Consider the following 17902-nt stretch of genomic DNA (forward strand, 5'->3'; position numbering starts at 1 on the left):
AAATATAAGAAAAAAATTCAAAATTCTGCTGTAAGACTAACAGCAGGCATTAAAGAGTGAAACTATACTAATAATCACACTAAATGTAAATGTAATCACTCACAAATGGGTGATAGAATGGATTTTTCAAAATGCAACTGCGTATCTACCCAAGAAACATCTACAACATAAAGAAACAGAAAATTTGAAATAACATAAAAATATAATATATTAGGCAAATATAACCAAAGGAGAAAAAAGACTCAAGATGAAAAGGATTAATGGGGATGGAAACAGCCACTTCATAACACACAGGTTTCAATTAGTATACATAATAGCACAGTCTCAAAAATACATAAAGCAAATTGGTAGAGAAACTGACAAATCCACCAACATAGCACGAGATTAACCTCATCAACTCAACTGAGAGATTATGCCAGGAACACTACTAGAGATACAGTAAAATTTAAAAGATTGCTTTAATAAATAAAAATTTTTAAGTTTAATAAATAATAAGTAAGTATAGAACACTGTACTCCATTAGAAAAATAACATTCTTAAGCATACATATAACATTTACAAAAACTGACCATGTAAGAGATCACTGGCTATAAACATGACCTCAATAGGGCAGTTTCTTAAATGAAACACACACAAAATAACCCAACTAATTATACAAGCTATAAATACCATGACACAGAAATTAGTAACTTATGCTTATCAAAATCCATCAATAAAAAGATGACACAGTAATACACAAACTGTAAGACAATATTTGTAACACATAAGAAACAAATTAATATCATGAATACATTTATTTTATTCCTATAAGTAATTAAGAAAAAGACTGATACAAAAAAAATGGGAAAAGACAAAAGATGCCACTGTTCAAAAGATAAAACAAGAATGCCAATAAATCAAATACTGGCTATACATTGTCAGAAAAATGAAAATTAAAACCACAACAAAATTCTATTTATTATCCATTAAAGTGGCAACCATTTAGAAACTCAACAGTACTAATTGTTGACAAAGATGTAAAGAAACTAGAACTCATATACTAGTGGGAATTTTAAATTAATAAAAAGATTTTGAGAAACTATTCCATATTATCTCAAAATACAAAAAACACTGATGTGTGAGAAAATGACCCTCACTTCCACTCCTATGTGCAACATCCAGGAAACCTCTTGCACCTGTAAATCAGGAGACATATACAAGCATGTCCTTAGTAACAAAAACAAAAATCCTAGAACCACATCAAGTGTACAAAGATTGGACAATTGATAAATTGTGGTATATTAACAAAATGGAATAATATACATTAGTTACGATGAACCAGGGATACCCACAGACATCAGGAATGAATCTCTGAAAAAACAAGTCAGAAAACTACATAATAGGATATCATTTTTATAAAATCCAAATACAGCCAAACTGCATAATACAGGAGTACATATATGTATTGTAAAACTATTTTGAAAGATCAACACATTGACAAACACAAATATCAGAAAAGTGATACCTCTGGGCATGAGGCAGGGTGACAGAATTTGTTAGGACCACATGGGTAACTCAAATGGTGTCATTAATGTTCTAGTAGTTAACATAGGAGCTGAGTTCATAAGAGCTTTTTATTATAATCATGCTTCTAATTTACATATTTATAAAATACATTCCTTTTTATGTCCCAATATTTGTATAAATTCTAAGGGGAAGAGTACAGATTTTTTAAAAAGTGATCTGCTCAATAAAAAGAAGACTTCACAATCTAAAACATAATGATTTTAATGATAAGAATCATGAATATGACATATAAAACAAGTAGTCAAAACACCATTTGACTCAGCTTCCAGTTTTTATAGCAAATTCATCTTCACAATTATACTAATATTTATTTTTAGCTTTTCATGAATATATTTATTCAGTGTTATTCCTTTTTAATCTGCCCAAAACTGGGCTGCTTTGTAACTGTTGGCAAATACATGAGTTATTATCATACACATTTTATTAAATTCTCAAATAACCTTAATATAAATTAATAGAAATATATTAGGCAAATATAACCAAAGGAGAAAAAAATTAAGATTTTTTAATTTTTAAAATTTCTCCTTAATTTAAAAATTAAGGAGAAAAAAATCCATTGTAAGGGGATAAATGATTTTAGAATATAAATTGGTTGCAGATAATCCACAAGGCCAATAATCAGATTGCACATACTCCGGATAAACTCTCTACCTACACATAGAACATAAACATGGCTAGAAATCAAAAGAAAATGTTCATTACTTGTGTTTATTTAGATTAGTTCTAAAGAAAGATAGTCATACTTACCAAACTCAAAGATAATTAAATTTCACCACAGCAAAAAAAGAAGCATATAAATACCTTATTTGGTCATTAAGTGAAAAATTTCTAATATAGTGGAAAAATACTATCAAGATAATAGAGTAAATTAAGCTTGATTATACAAAAAGATCACTTACTGTCAGCCTGTAAATTATGCAAAATCTTTAAAAATTAACAAAAAAATTTGTTTCAGTGAAAGGAATTAAACTGAAAATAGAAAAGCAGCACTCAAAACTGATCATTTCATTTCACATTCTTAATATAAACTAATGATCAAGAATACAAAAGCAATAATCTTCAAAAGATGAATGAAATACATGTTTGTATAATGGAATAAAAAACTGTTATGATAGCAGACTACCAATTCCACTGAAAGCCCTACTCTAAATAAAGCTAGAAGTGTTCTGTATGCTTAATTGAAATTTTCAAGTTTTTCAATAGAAAAATACCCCTCTGTCCCAAACTAATTTCATAAATGAAACAATGCAGAATGAAACTTACTATTTACATAGTAATCTTTATGATCAAGGAGCAAGTACAAGACACTGAAACAGATTAAATGTTAAACACACACACACTCATATTTTCATACAAATAAATATAAAGAATGGCTTTAAAGAATAAACATAATTTAGAACAGTGGTTCGCAAAGTGTGGTCCCCAAAGTATGGTGCTCAGATCCAAGGGTTTCTGAAATCCTTTCAAAATATCTGTAAGGTCAAATCTATGTTACTAAATAAAGTAAGATGTTATATGCTGTTTTCATGTGTTTATGTATGTTCTTGCGAGAGAAATACAATGGTCAGTATAAATGTATTCGCCTCTTAGCACAAATCAAGGCAAAGACACCAGTACCAGTAACAATTATATTCTTCAACATTACTTCTAATTAAGAAATAACTCAAAGATACATTTCATAAAGTCTGTTTCCCTCAAGGATACTTTTTTAAAGTTTCAAAATTTTAAAGTTTTTAAGAACTTCAATTAAAATTGTGGTGTAATTAACAAATAACATTATATTAGTTTAAGGTGTACAACATAACCAGTATTTGTATATATTGCAAAATGATCACAATAACTCTAATTAACACCTGTCACTGTATATAGTTCTACAATTTTTTCTTGTAATCAAAAAGACTTAATCAAGATCTTAGACTTTAAGATCTAAACTCTTTCAAACTTTCATATATGTAACATAGTATTATTAACTGTAGTCACTAGGTTGCATATTATACCCCCATGGCTTATTTTATAACTGGAAGTTTGCACATTTTGACCCTCACCAATCCTCTGGCAACCCACCAATTTGTTCTCTGAAGCTATGAATTGTTTGTTTCCTTGTTTATGTATGTATATGACTCCACATATAAGTGAGATCATAAGGTACAGACAGGCTTACCTTGTTTTATTGTGCTTGGCAAATCCTGAGTTTTACAAGTGGAAGGTTTCTGGCAATCGTGGGTCAATAAAGTCTATTGGCACTATTTTTCCGACGGCATTACTCAGTCTGTGTCCTTGTCACATTTGGGTAATTCTCAAGATACTTCAAACTTTTTCATTATTATTATTGTTTGATATGCTGCTCTGTGATCAGGGATTATTACTCATAAGTACAGATGATCAGGTTAACATTTTTACCAATAAATTATTTTTTAACTAGGTTATGTACTTTTTTTTAGACAACGCCATTAAACACTTAACAGACTGTAGTAGAGTCTAAACATAACTTTTACATATACTGGGAAACTAAAAAATCCATTTGACATGCTTTATTGCGATATGTGCTTTACTTCAGTGGTCTGCATCTGAACCCACAACACCTCTGAAGTATGCCTGTATTTGTCTTTGTCTTTCCAACATTTCAATTAGCATAACAACCTCAACACCCATTCATGTTGAGGCAAATACCATGATTTCCTCCTTCTTTTATGGCTGAATACACCACACACCACATTTCCTTTATCCTTTCATCCATCAATGGACAATTAAGTTTCCATATCTTGACTACCGTAAATAATACTGTGATGACCATGAAGGGGCAGATATCTTCCCTAGCTAGTGTTTTCATTTTCTTTGGATGAATACCCTGAGGTGGAACTGCTGGATTAAATGGCGGTTCAATTTTTAATTTTTTGAGTAGACAACATATTGTTTTCATAGTGGCTACACCAATTTACATTCCTGCCAACAATGCACAAGGGTTCCCTTTTCTCCACATCCTAACACTTGTTAATTTTTGTCTTTTTGATAACCAGCCATTCTAGTAGGTGTGAGGTGATATCTCACTACAGTTTTGATTAGCATTTCCCTGATTAGTTTAGCATCTTTTTGTGAACCTGTCAGCTATCTGTATGTTTCTTTGGGAAAAATGTCTATTCAGATACTATGCCCATTTTTTAATTGGACTGTTTTGGTATTGAATTGTATGAGTTATTTATGTATTGATATTAATCCCTTATCAGATATATGATAAGCAAAAATTCTTATTCAGTAGTGTGCCGTATCATTTTGATGATGGTGTCCTTTACTGTGCAGAAGCTTTTTAGTTTGACATAGTTCACTTGTTCATTTTCATTGACCTTGCTTTCAGTGTCAAATCCAAAAAATCACTGTCAAGACTAGTATCAAGATTACCATCTGTTTTCTTCTAGAAGTTTTATACGGTTTCAGGTCTTTTCAAGTCTTTAATCCATTTTGAGTTAATGTGTATATATGGTGTGATTCATTTACATTATTTTGCATGTGGCTGTCCAGTTCTCCCAGTATCGTTTATTGAATATAGACAATATATTCTTTCCCCATTATATATTCTTGGCTCTACTCTTATGAATTAAGTGACAAAATATGTGTGGGCTTACTTCTGGGCACTCTATTCTGTTTCATTGATCTATGTCTGTTTTTATGCCAATACCATATTGTTTTGATTATACAGCTTTGCAATATAGTTAGAAATCAGGGAACATGATTTCTCTACCTCTGTTCTTTTTCAAGATTGCTTTGGCTATCCAGGGTCTTCTGTGGTTCCTACAAGTTTTAAGATTGTTCTATTTCCATGAAAAATGGCATTGGAATTTTGATAGGGAGTGCACTGATTCGGTAGATAGCTTTGTGTAGCATGTACATTTTAACAATATAATTATTCCAATCCATGAGCATGCAGTATTTTCCATTTATTTGTGTCTTCTTCAGTTTCTTTCATCAATGTCATATAGTTTTCAGTGTATAGTTATTTCACTTCCTTGGTTTTGTTTAATTCTCGATACTTTATTACTTTTACTGCAATTGTAAATAGGATTACCTTCTCTTTCTGATATAATGTATAGAAATGCAACAGATTTTTGCATGAGTTTGTAGCTTGCAAATTTACTGAATTTATTATCTCTAACAGTTTTTTGGCAGAATCATTAGGGTTTTCTACATATAATATCATGTCATCTGCATATAGTGACAGTTTTACTTCTTCCTTTCTAATTTGGATATATATATATTTTTTTGCTTCCCTAACTGCTCTGGCTAGGACTTCCAATACTACTGAATAAAAGTAGTGACAGTGGGCATCCGTCTTGTTCCTGACCTTAGAGAAAAAGCTCTCAGCTTTTCACTTTTGAGTACGATGTTAGCTGTGGGTTTGTCATATAAGGCCTTTATTATGCTGATGTACATTACCTCTATACCCACTTCACTCAGAGTTGTTATCCAAAATGGATGTTGAATTTTATGAAGTTTTTTCTGTATATAGTGATATCACAGGATTTTTATGCTTCATTTTGTTAATGTGGTGTATGACACTGGCTGATTTGCAGATATTTAATCATCCTTTCATTCCTGGGATAAATCCCACTTGATCACGGTGTATGCTCCTTTTACTACACTGTTGAATTCAGTTTGTTACTATTTTGTTGAGGATTTTTACATATATGTTAATCAGGGATATTGGCCTGTAATTTTCTTTTCTTGTGGCATTTTCATCTAGTTTCAGTATAAGGTTACTGCTGCCCTCATAAAAAAGTCTGGAAGTATTCTTCCCTCTTTTATTTTTTGGAAGAGTTTGAGAAGGATTCTGTTATGAAATGGAAAGTATGCATAAAGCAGTTCACTTATATACCAAAACAATGTAGTGTCAAGAAAAAGTACTTGCATAATTGTTTAATTCACCAGCTAAATTAGCTCTGCTTCCTTCATAGGATACTAGAGGAAAATATGGATCTTTAGGAAGGAATAAATAGAAGGGAAATGGCAAGTATCTGAGTAAATATAAAGAACTATTTTGTTATTTTAATGTTTTTAAATATATGACTAATTATACCAAATATATTATCTTCTAGGTTTATAATCTATGCATATATAATACACATAGCATAAAGGATGGAAGGGGTGGGAAGATAAGTAGATCTACAATCCTCAGACATCTAAATTTTTCATGAAGTGATACAAATTTACTCTATGACTGGGACGAGTTACAGATACATAAATCTCATATAAATAATACCGATATATAGTCTTTATATAGTACTTTGAAACATTTCTTACAATAAATTCCTATTTGTAGAACTACCAAATCACACATTTTTATTTAGCATTTGCCAAACAGTATTCCTGGAAGACTACCAACTCTCTCTCCCCCTTCCTTTTCCCTCTTGCTCACCCATAACCAAGACCTCAACACATACACACAAATGGAAACACAAACCATAAGAATATTTCCCATTTTGAAACATCCTATTAGATGACTTCTTCAGTACCTTACATTACTTCATATTTTGCTTTTCTTGTTTGGGAAGTTGAGCAGTATTTAATATGTAAGCTGACCATTTGAATCCTCATCTTTTTTTACCATGTTCTTCATTCTCCCCCAACTTTGGAACTTTCATCAAAAAGATGAAATAAAAGAAATATTTGTCATTTTGAAGAAATAAAACCACTTACCTCTCATACTTATGATACTTTTCCCTGGGTTTAAAATTTTGTTTATGGTGTTTTCTCATATATAAGCTTCTTTATTAATTTCTGTATTTCTATTATTATTTGAATCATTATTTAGCTGATCTGCACTCTTATGGTAAGTGATAAAACAGAAAGCCCAATTTCTTGCAAATGGTTTCCTATCACACCACCATTTACTTTATCTTCCCTTTCATCACTGATCTATATATTCATTTTTACTACAGGCTAAACCACCTTTTAGTTGGACTTTTAACTTTTATTGTGCTCATTTTGTTGCAACAGTCTTAGAATACATTTTAATTAACTTAATGGGTAAATGACCTAATAATTATCATATCTTTGAATCATTCATTCTACCAATGAACTTTAAAGTCAACTGGTCACACTCTCTGTGCACCTTTAAAAATATTCTTGAGTTTTTTAATTGGGATTGCATTAAATTAAGTCATAGCTTTTGGTTTATTCAAACTATCCTACAATTGCTTTAATCTAGTCTATTTTTTAAAATTTTTCTTGAATATTACACATTTCATTAAGGTGGCCATTTTTATTAGCATGTATCAGCACTAACTAAATTATTTTAATGTACTCTTTATTATAATAGCCAGTTTCACCCACAGACTGAAACATTTTATGTGGGCACTTCTTAAACTTTTTTTGTCTTTCTATATTTACCATCTTAATTTTTCCTAGCTTCTTGAGTGAATGTCTGATTAATTTATTTTCATTCTTACCTAAAAATGAATCCATTAAATCATATAAATTTCTTAAGACAATGCTGACCACAATCTCATTAAGTTTTGATATATACTATTACTAGCATTATTTTTGAACTGTTTGTTTCAGTATCAGCATCTGGACCTACTCTGTGACACAAAGGTGTTCAGAGTAGATTTCAGTTTACTCTCTTCAAGATAATCTGTCTCTCTTAATATTTATTTATTTGGGGTTCTGATTCAGAGAATGTAGATGGTACAATTTATCCTGTTGTAGAACCAAACCATTTTCTAAATACCCCAAGACTACTATCAATAATATGCATCCTCTGATGCAAAGTATAACGTGAGACAAGTACCCGTTAAACCAAGTTTAACTGCTCTCACTCAAAGAAAAATCTAAAGTCTTTATAATGGCCTAATAAAGTCAGGCATCAAGTGGCCTCCATTATGTTTTAGCCCATTTCTACTTTGCTCTCTCTTGCTCACTCATCTCCAGTCACACTGGACTTCTACACCATGTCAGGCATGCTTCTCCCTTAGGGCTTATTATCTCTCTGCATAGAATGTCTTCCAGAGATATTCATATGGCTTGTTCTTTCACCTCTTTGTTCAAGATAATCTATTTTTATTACTGTTAGTATTTCTCCAACTAGACTGGAAGCTTGGTTGTGGCAGGGCTTTTTATCTTTTAGTTTTCATTCAGTAATATACCCAGAGCCTGTAACAGTGTCTGAAGTAAAATGTACTCAAAAAAGATCTGCTGGTTGAATAAATGAGTACTTAAAAAGCAAATGCTCTGAAGCTTTAATGCCTGGGTTAAAAATCTCAGCTCCCTCCACCTCGGGCAACCTCTTTAACTTCTCTGTGCCCTAGTTTCCTCCTCAATAAAATAGAAAATAATAGTAAAAGTACTTATCTCATAGGGAAGTTCTGAGAATTAATTAAATAATACATGTAGAGTACTCTGTGCAATGTCCATGAATAGTAAGTGCAAAATAAATGTCATCTACTATTATTACTACCTTAACAACTTTGCGCTATACTTTTAATCTTCCACTATGTTTAAGTTTTAATCAGTTTTTAAAAATTTGTAACAGTTCTTGCTTTACATATATCCCAGGGCTTTATATGTCACAAAAACAATTAGTACTTTGGGGGACTATACCTTTTATTTATTTGAAAAACTGTATTTTTATGCTTTTTACCTTGAGCTCTACTTTTGTCTGCATTTTTATTTTGTTGTTGTGTTTGTTATTGTTTTTGTTATATTCTCTAGCATTCTTAAATTTGCCAAGCTAGTCCTCAACTATTCCTCTATTTTTATCCTTTTAGAGTCAACTTGTTTTAGGTCTGTCTCTTCCAAAGTGTATAGATAGAAATGAACTGTAAGGCTTTCAATGTGCTATGTCATATTTGTCCTATCCCGTAAATACTAGTAGGATTTCCTCCTCAACATCTTTCCTGTCCTCCAGTAGATACTGAAGTTGGAAACTTCTGGGAGACCCAGACTATTTTATCCTTAGACATGCTTTTATTCTGCATGCAGTGATTCACAAGTTAAGCAGGTTTCCTAAGTTTTTTTTTTGATCTTCTATAAATTCTTCTTAATTTTCAGTGTAAGGATAGCAATATATTACTGGGATTTCTTGTAAATGAAGGTTGGATGGATATTAACACATTAGTTCAGTGTATAATCTCAAACCATAAGTCTCTTTTATCTCATGATAATAGAAGTGCTACTCTAAAAACTAAAAGCAAAACAAAATACTATCCTGATTGCTTTTTTTTCACCCAGATTCAATTTCTATTGCTTCTAGCTCATTGAGTTTGCTAGGAATTCCAAACAAATTTATATAAATGGCAATAGTAGAAAGTCTTTTCTTGTTCCTCTGTAATAAGTTTGTCAATGCCCTGCAGCCAGAGACCGACAGCAACAAACCTGTAGTTGAACAAGTTTTACTTATTGCTCATTACAACAAAGAACACATCGCACTACGGGTAAGAGAGAGGTGTCTCAGTAAGATGGTGTTAGAAACAACTTAGAGGACAAAGACTCATGCTAAGTCATTTGAGAGAGAGTTCAAAAAAAGTGAGGCTTTGCTCTGGATTGGATTCTGTCAAGAAGTGGGGATAATTCTGTGATGAGTATCTAATACATCTTACTCTAGGACAGAAGACTACATTGAGACTCGAGTTGTAATTAGTTAGGAAGCAGCAATTGCTTATATTAGCCAGGACAGGAGTGTTTGGCATTTTTTGTGGCTTGCACAGTGACTTTGTTCTTTTATGTGCTTAGAAAAGCTCATGAAGTGATCTTGTTTTTTGTTTCATTTCATCACAGTCAAACAGACTGGCCATGTCTGATGTTCAAATCCTATGAGATTATGTTTAGGAGGAGAACACTGAGGCCTAGCAGTGAATGTCCTATTTCCAAGTTCAGAGACTGCTTGTCCCTCTCAAGATCTTCAAGTAAATTTCAATTTAATACTTTAAATATTCTTCCTACACATTTCAGTATATCATAAAAACACCAGATCTGGTATTTTCATCGCTGTTCAGAAATAAAATACAAAGCAACCTATGAATTTACTATTTTAAAAAATAGACTAAATACATGCATGCATGCAAAGGATATGCAGAGTAGTCACACAAACTAACCATAGAAGTTACAGAGGTAATTATCTAAGTAGTGGGAAAAGAAAAATACAAACATAAACTGATGATCCAAAAGACTTTTCTTTTCACTTTTAATAAAAATAACTGCATTATCATGTAAAATGAGTATACAAATGAACATGCATTAAAAATGCTTCATATCTTTTACTTCATCCCTTTTACTATAAAGGATAACATTAGGACAATCTATAAAATCTGAATTATAATAGTACTGCATCAATGTAAACTTCTTGAATTTTAAAATTACATTGTGATTACATAAGACAATATCCTTGTTTTTAAGGAAATACACACTGAAGTATTCAGAGATAAAGGAACATTAGGTCTTATTCAAACGATTAAGAGAAGAAAACTGTATGTGTATATATGTAAGAGACAGAATGAGAATGATGAAGCAAATGTAATCAGATGTTAACATTTGGACAATCTGGATAAAGGATATAAAGGAATTCTTTTTACCATTCTTATAACTTTTATCTGAGCCTGAAATTATTTCAGTAAGTTAAAAAAAAAGTTTGGCCTCAAAATTAGATTCAAGAAGTACCAGCCTCCCTGAGTTACAGATGAAGAGAATAAAAGTCAAAATAGTCATACAAATAATAAGAAGAGAGGTGAAGCTAGAGTCTATTTTACTCAAGCCTGCAGTTTAAATTCCAGAGAAAAGCTTCATATTTCAACACAACCATGCATCATAAGATTATCAATAGATTATAAGGACCTTATATCCCTGAGAGAAACAATGCCTTGATTATTTATAATTTCCTCTTACAGAATTTTCTTCCTCTTGGAGTATGATGATACCAGTATGTCAATAAAAATTTCTCATCATTGATGAACAAATAAATAGCTGCCTATGCATGAGAACTATCCAAGTCTTGTCTATGCCACAGCATTCAAAACAGCTGCCTTTATGACAGGACACTCCAGTAAACCAATCTATGATTTACAACTCGGGAGATTATATTCATATATATATACCACTAAAACAGGCTGTTAAACGTTGTCATTTACCTGAGAACTGCCACTGAAACCTGGAGGCTGGCTGTATTCTGTGGAATCAATAATACTACTGCAAAATGAAGACAGAAAAATGATTTCAGTGTTTACATTATTTTAGCAAGAGAAAAAGCATATCTAAAATGTATCATATATACATATAAGCAAAGAAATATTTACTGCCAATAATTTAATTAGACATCAAATAAATGCATAGCTCATAAATAAAATATCAGCAAATATTCCAACAATTTACCCCTTTCATGCTACCACCTTAAACATACACAACATGAAAAAATGTCAATAGGGAATAATCACAAAACAGGTGTATACATAGACGTATATTCCTCAATTTCATTTTCAGATAGTTTAACAAGATATTTAGAACTTTATTTAAGGAACAGAGCATTGCGAGAAGAGCACAGGCATGCAATCAAAAGCTATGATTAACAGATCCTGCAATGTCACTAAAGAGCTACATGCCCTTAGAAAAGTACCTTATACTCATTTAGTTTCCTTATATACAGTTAGATGATTGGGGACTAGCTATCTCTAGATTATCTAGAGTCCCTTATAGCTCCAAAATATTATGATAATCAACTCATGTGAAAGAAAACTATCAAAGGAATGGAATAAATAAAATGATAAAATACCAATGATCTTTCCTTCATAACCCAAAACCTATACACTAGTTTTCTCTGCTCTGGTCAAACATAATCTCCTTTCTATATTAGCTCCTTTTATTCTTTTTATTTTATCTGTGCATTCTCTTACATAACCCTAGAAAAACCTGTAGAAGTCCAGACTATCCTTTACTATTAGTTCTACCTTATCATTTCTATTTTATCACTTCATCACACCTATATCTTTTCCATCTTTAAATAAATGAGCCTATGAAGGCTACTGATGCTTGAAAATGACATTAACATATATATATACCATGATAAACCTACAATTTTTACATTTTTAATAATTCTCCATTCCTACTTCTATTATAAAAATGTTTATATTCTTGAGGGCGGAGCCAAGATGGCGGGGTGAGTAGAGCAGCGGAAATCTCCTCCCAAAACCACATATATCTATGAAAATATAACAAAGACAACACTTCCTAGAATAGAGACCAGAGGACACAGGACAACATCCAGACCACATCCGCACCTGAGAGAACCCAGCGCCTCACAAAGGGGGTAAGACACAAGCCCCAGCCCAGCGGGACCCGAGTGCCCCTCCCACCAGCTCCCGGTGGAAGGAGAGGAGTCAGAGAGGGAGGGCGAGGGAGCCCAGGACTGCTGAACAACCAGTCCCAGCCATCCGCACCAGAGCGCAGACACAGTTGCGTGCACGGGGCCCTGGATACTAGGGAAACAGGGCAGCAAGACCGGTGAGCCGGTACTGGAGGCCAGCGCCAGAGAACAAAGAAAAGAGAGAGGGCATTTTTCTTTTTTTTTTTGGCGAGTGCTTTTTGGAAGTCTTAAAGGAACAGGGACCCCAATACTAGGGAAAAGGGGCAGCAAGACCGGTGAGCGGGTGCCTGAGGACAAAGAAAAGCGAGCGTTTTTTTTTTAACTTATTTATTTAATCTTTTGTTGTTGTTGTTATTGTTTTGTTTTGGTGAGTGCTTTTTGGAAGTCTTAAAGGGGCAGGGCGGGACACTTAATCCAGAGGTAGGGAATCCGGGGATCTCTGGGCACCCTAACCCCTGGGCTGCAGGGAGCAGGGAGGCCCCTTACGGAGATAAATAGCCTCCCAGCCGCTCCCCCTCCAACGCGACTCCACCACTTTGGAGCAGTTGCTCGAGGCAGGCCACGCCCACAGCAACAGCAGAGATTAACTCCATAGCAGCCGGGCAGGAAGCAGAAACCCTGTCTGCGCGCAGCTGCACAGCACAAGCCACTAGAGGTCGCTGTTCTCCCAGGAGAGGAGGGCCAAAAACCAACAAGAAGGGAAGTTCTTCCAGCCGTCACTCATCCCAGCTCTGCAAACTATTCCTATCACCATGAAAAGGCAAAGCTACAGGCAGACAAAGATCACAGAGACAACACCAGAGAAGGAGACAGACCTAACCAGTCTTCCTGACAAAGAATTCAAAATAAGAATTATAAACATGCTGACAGAGATGGAGAGAAATACGCAAGAGAAATGGGATGAAGTCCGGAGGGAGATCACAGATGCCAGAAAGGAGATCAGAGAAATGAAACAAACTCTGGAAGGGTTTATAAGCAGAATGGATAGGATGCAAGAAGCCATTGATGGAATAGAAACCAGAGAACAGGAACGCATAGAAGCTGACATAGAGAGAGATAAAAGGATCTACAGGAATGAAACAATATTAAGAGAACTGTGTGACCAATCCAAAAGGAACAATATCCATATTATAGGGGTACCAGAAGAAGAAGAGAGAGGAAAAGGGATAGAAAGTGTCTTTGAAGAAATAATTGCTGAAAACTTCCCCAAACTGAGAGAGGAAATAATCAAACAGACCACGGAAATACACAGAACCCACAACAGAATGGATCCAAGGAGGACAACACCAAGACACATATTAATTAAAATGGCAAAGATCAAGGACAAAGAAAGAGTTTTAAAGGCAGCTAGAGAGAAAAAGGTCACCTATAAAGGAAAACCTATCAGGCTAATATCAGACTTCTCGACAGAAACCCTACAGACCAGAAGAGAACGGCATGATATATTTAATGCAATGAAACAGAAGGGCCTTGAACCAAGGATACTGTATCCAGCACGACTATTATTTAAATATGAAGGAGGGATTAAACAATTCCCAGACAAGCAAAAGCTGAGGGAATTTACTTCCCACAAACCACCTCTACAGGGCATCTTACAGGGACTGCTCTAGATGGGAGCACTCCTAAAAAGAGCACAGAACAAAACACTCAACATATGAAGAATGGAGGAGGAGGAATAAGAAGGGAGAGAAGAAAAGAATCTCCAGACAGTGTATATAACAGCTCAATAAGCGAGCTAAGTTAGGCAGTAGGATACTAAAGAGGCTAACCATGAACCTTTGGTAACCACGAATTTAAAGCCTGCAATGGCAATAAGTACATATCTCTCAATAGTCACCCTATATGTAAATGGACTTAATGTACCATTCAAAAGACACAGAGTAATAGAATGGATAAAAAAGCAAGACCCACCTAAGTGCTGCTTACAAGAAACTCACCTCAAACCTAAAGACATGCACAGACTAAAAGTCAAGGGATGGAAAAACATATTTTAGGCAAACAACAGCGAGAAGAAAGCAGGGGTTGCAGTACTAATATCAGACAAAATAGACTTCAAAACAAAGAAAGTAACAAGAGATAAAGAAGGACACTACACAATGATAAAGGGCTCAGTCCAACAAGAGGATATAACCATTCTAAATATATATGCACCCAACACAGGAGCACCAGCATATGTGAAACAAATACTAACAGAACTAAAGGGGGAAATAGACTGCAATGCATTCATTCTAGGAGACTTCAACACACCACTCACCCCAAAGGATAGATCCACCGGGCAGAAAATAAGTAAGGACACGGAGGCACTGAACAACACAGTAGAACAGATGGACCTAATAGACATCTATAGAACTCTACATCCAAAAGCAACAGGATATACATTCTTCTCAAGTGCACATGGAACATTCTCCAGAATAGACCACATACTAGGCCACAAAAAGAGCCTCAGTAAATTCCAAAATACTGAAATTCTACCAACCAATTTTTCAGACCACAAAGGTGTAAAACTAGAAATAAATTCTACAAAGAAAATAAAAAGGCTCACACACAGGGAGGCTTAATAACATGCTCCTAAATAATCAATAGATCAATGAACAAATTAAAATAGAGATCAAGGAATATACAGAAACAAATGACAACAACACAAAGCCCAAACTTCTGTGGAACGCAGGGAAAGCAGTCTTAAGAGGAAAGTATATAGCGATCCAGGCACACTTGAAGAAGGAAGAACAATCCCAAATGAATAGTCTAACATCACAATTATCCAAACTGGAAAAAGAAGAACAAATGAGGCCTAAAATCAGCAGAAGGAAGGACATAATAAAGATCAGAGAAGAAATTTAAAAAATTGAGAAGAATAAAACAATAGTAAAAATGAACGAAACCAAGAGCTGGTTCTTTGAGAAAATAAACAAAATAGATAAGCCTCTAGCCAAACTTATTAAGAGAAAGAGAGAATCAACACAAATCAACAGAATCACAAATGAGAACGGAAAAATCACGACAGACTCCACAGAAATACAAAGAATTATTAAAGACTACTATGAAAACCTATATGCCAACAAGCTGGAAAACCTAGAAGAAATGGACAACTTCCTAGAAAAATACAACTTTCCAAGACTGACCAAGGAAGAAACACAAAAGTTAAACAAACCAATTACGAGCAAAGAAATTGAAATGGTAATCAAAAGACTACCCAAGAACAAAACCCTCGGGCCAGACAGATTTACCTCGGAATTTTATCAGACACACAGAGAAGACATAATACCCATTCTCCTTAAAGTTTTCCAAAAAATAGAAGAGGAGGGAATACTCCCAAACTCATTCTATGAAGCCAACATCACCCTAATACCAAAACCAGGCAAAGACCCCACCAAAAAAGAAAATTACAGACCAATATCCCTGATGAATGTAGATGTAAAAATACTCAATAAAACATTAGCAAACAGAATTCAAAAGTATATCAAAAGGATCATACACCATGACCAAGTGGGATTCATCCCAAGGATGCAAGGATGTTACAACATTCGAAAATCCATCAACATCATCCACCACATCAACAAAAAGAAAGACAAAAACCACATGATCATCTCCATAGATGCTGAAAAAGCATTTGACAAAATTCAACATCCATTCATGATAAAAACTCCCAGCAAAATGGGAATAGAGGGCAAGTACCTCAACATAATAAAGGCCATTATGATAAACCCACAGCCAACATTATAATGAACAGCGAGAAGCTGAAAGCTTTTCCTCTGAGATTGGGAACTAGACAGGGATGCCCACTCTCCCCACTGTTATTTAACATAGTATTGGAGGTCCTAGCCACAGCAATCAGACAAAACAAAGAAATACAAAGAATCCAGATTGGTAAAGAAGTTAAACTGTCACTATTTGCAGATGACATGATATTGTACATAAAAAACCCTAAAGACTCCACTCCAAAACTACTAGAACTGATATCAGAATACAGCAAAGTTGCAGGATACAAAATTAACACACAGAAATCTGTGGCTTTCCTATACACTAACAATGAACCAATAGCAAGAGAAATCAGGAAAACAATTCCATTCACAATTGCATCAAAAAGAATAAAATACCTAGGAATAAACCTAACCAAAGAAGTGAAAGACCTATACCCTGAAAACTACAAGTCACTCTTAAGAGAAATTAAAGGGGACACTAACAAATGGACACTTATCCCATGCTTGTGGCTAGGAAGAATTAATATTGTCAAAATGGCCATCCTGCCAAAGCAATATACAGATTTGATGCAATCCCTATCAAATTACCAGCAACATTCTTCAATGAACTGGAACAAATAATTCAAAAATTCATATGGAAACACCAAAGACCCCGAATAGCCAAAGCAATCCTGAGAAAGAAGAATAAAGTAGGGGGGATCTCACTCCCCAACTTCAAGCTCTACTACAAAGCCATAGTAATCAAGACAATTTGGTACTGGCACAAGAACAGAGCCACAGACCAGTGGAACAGATTAGAGACCCCAGACATTAACCCAAACATATATGGTCAATTAATATTTGATAAAGGAGCCATGGACATACAATGGCAAAATGACAGTCTCTTCAACAGATGGTGCTGGCAAAACTGGACAGCTACATGTAGGAGAATGAAACTGGACCATTGTCTAACCCCATACACAAAAGTAAATTCAAAATGGATCAAAGACCTGAATGTAAGTCATGAAACCATAAAACTCTTAGGAAAAAACATAGGCAAAAACCTCTTAGACATAAACATGAGTGACCTCTTCTTGAACATACCTCCCCGGGCAAGGAAAACGACTGCAAAAATGAACAAGTGGGACTATATTAGGCTGAAAAGCTTCTGTAGAGCAAAAGACACCATCAATAGAACAAAAAGGAACCCTACAGTATTGGAGAATATATTTGAAAATGACACATCCAATAAAGGCTTGATGTCCAAAATATATTAAGAGCTCACCCACCTCAATAAACAAAAAACAAATAATCC

The 17902-nt window shown here is 34.1% G+C and overlaps 1 protein-coding gene across 6 annotated transcripts in view; it reads right to left on the minus strand.

Annotated features, from left to right (window-relative positions):
• Positions 1-17902, minus strand: part of COP1 (COP1 E3 ubiquitin ligase) — a 214678-nt gene that overhangs the window by 125549 nt on the left and 71227 nt on the right. For all 6 annotated transcript variants that reach the window (XM_036918080.2, XM_036918082.2, XM_036918084.2 and 3 more), the window contains one exon: positions 11679-11736. In XM_036918080.2, coding sequence (XP_036773975.1) covers positions 11679-11736 — 58 coding nt within the window. The remainder of the gene's footprint in view (positions 1-11678; positions 11737-17902) is intronic.

This window comes from Manis pentadactyla, chromosome 9 (assembly GCF_030020395.1).
Source record: "Manis pentadactyla isolate mManPen7 chromosome 9, mManPen7.hap1, whole genome shotgun sequence".
Lineage (NCBI taxonomy): Eukaryota > Metazoa > Chordata > Mammalia > Pholidota > Manidae > Manis > Manis pentadactyla.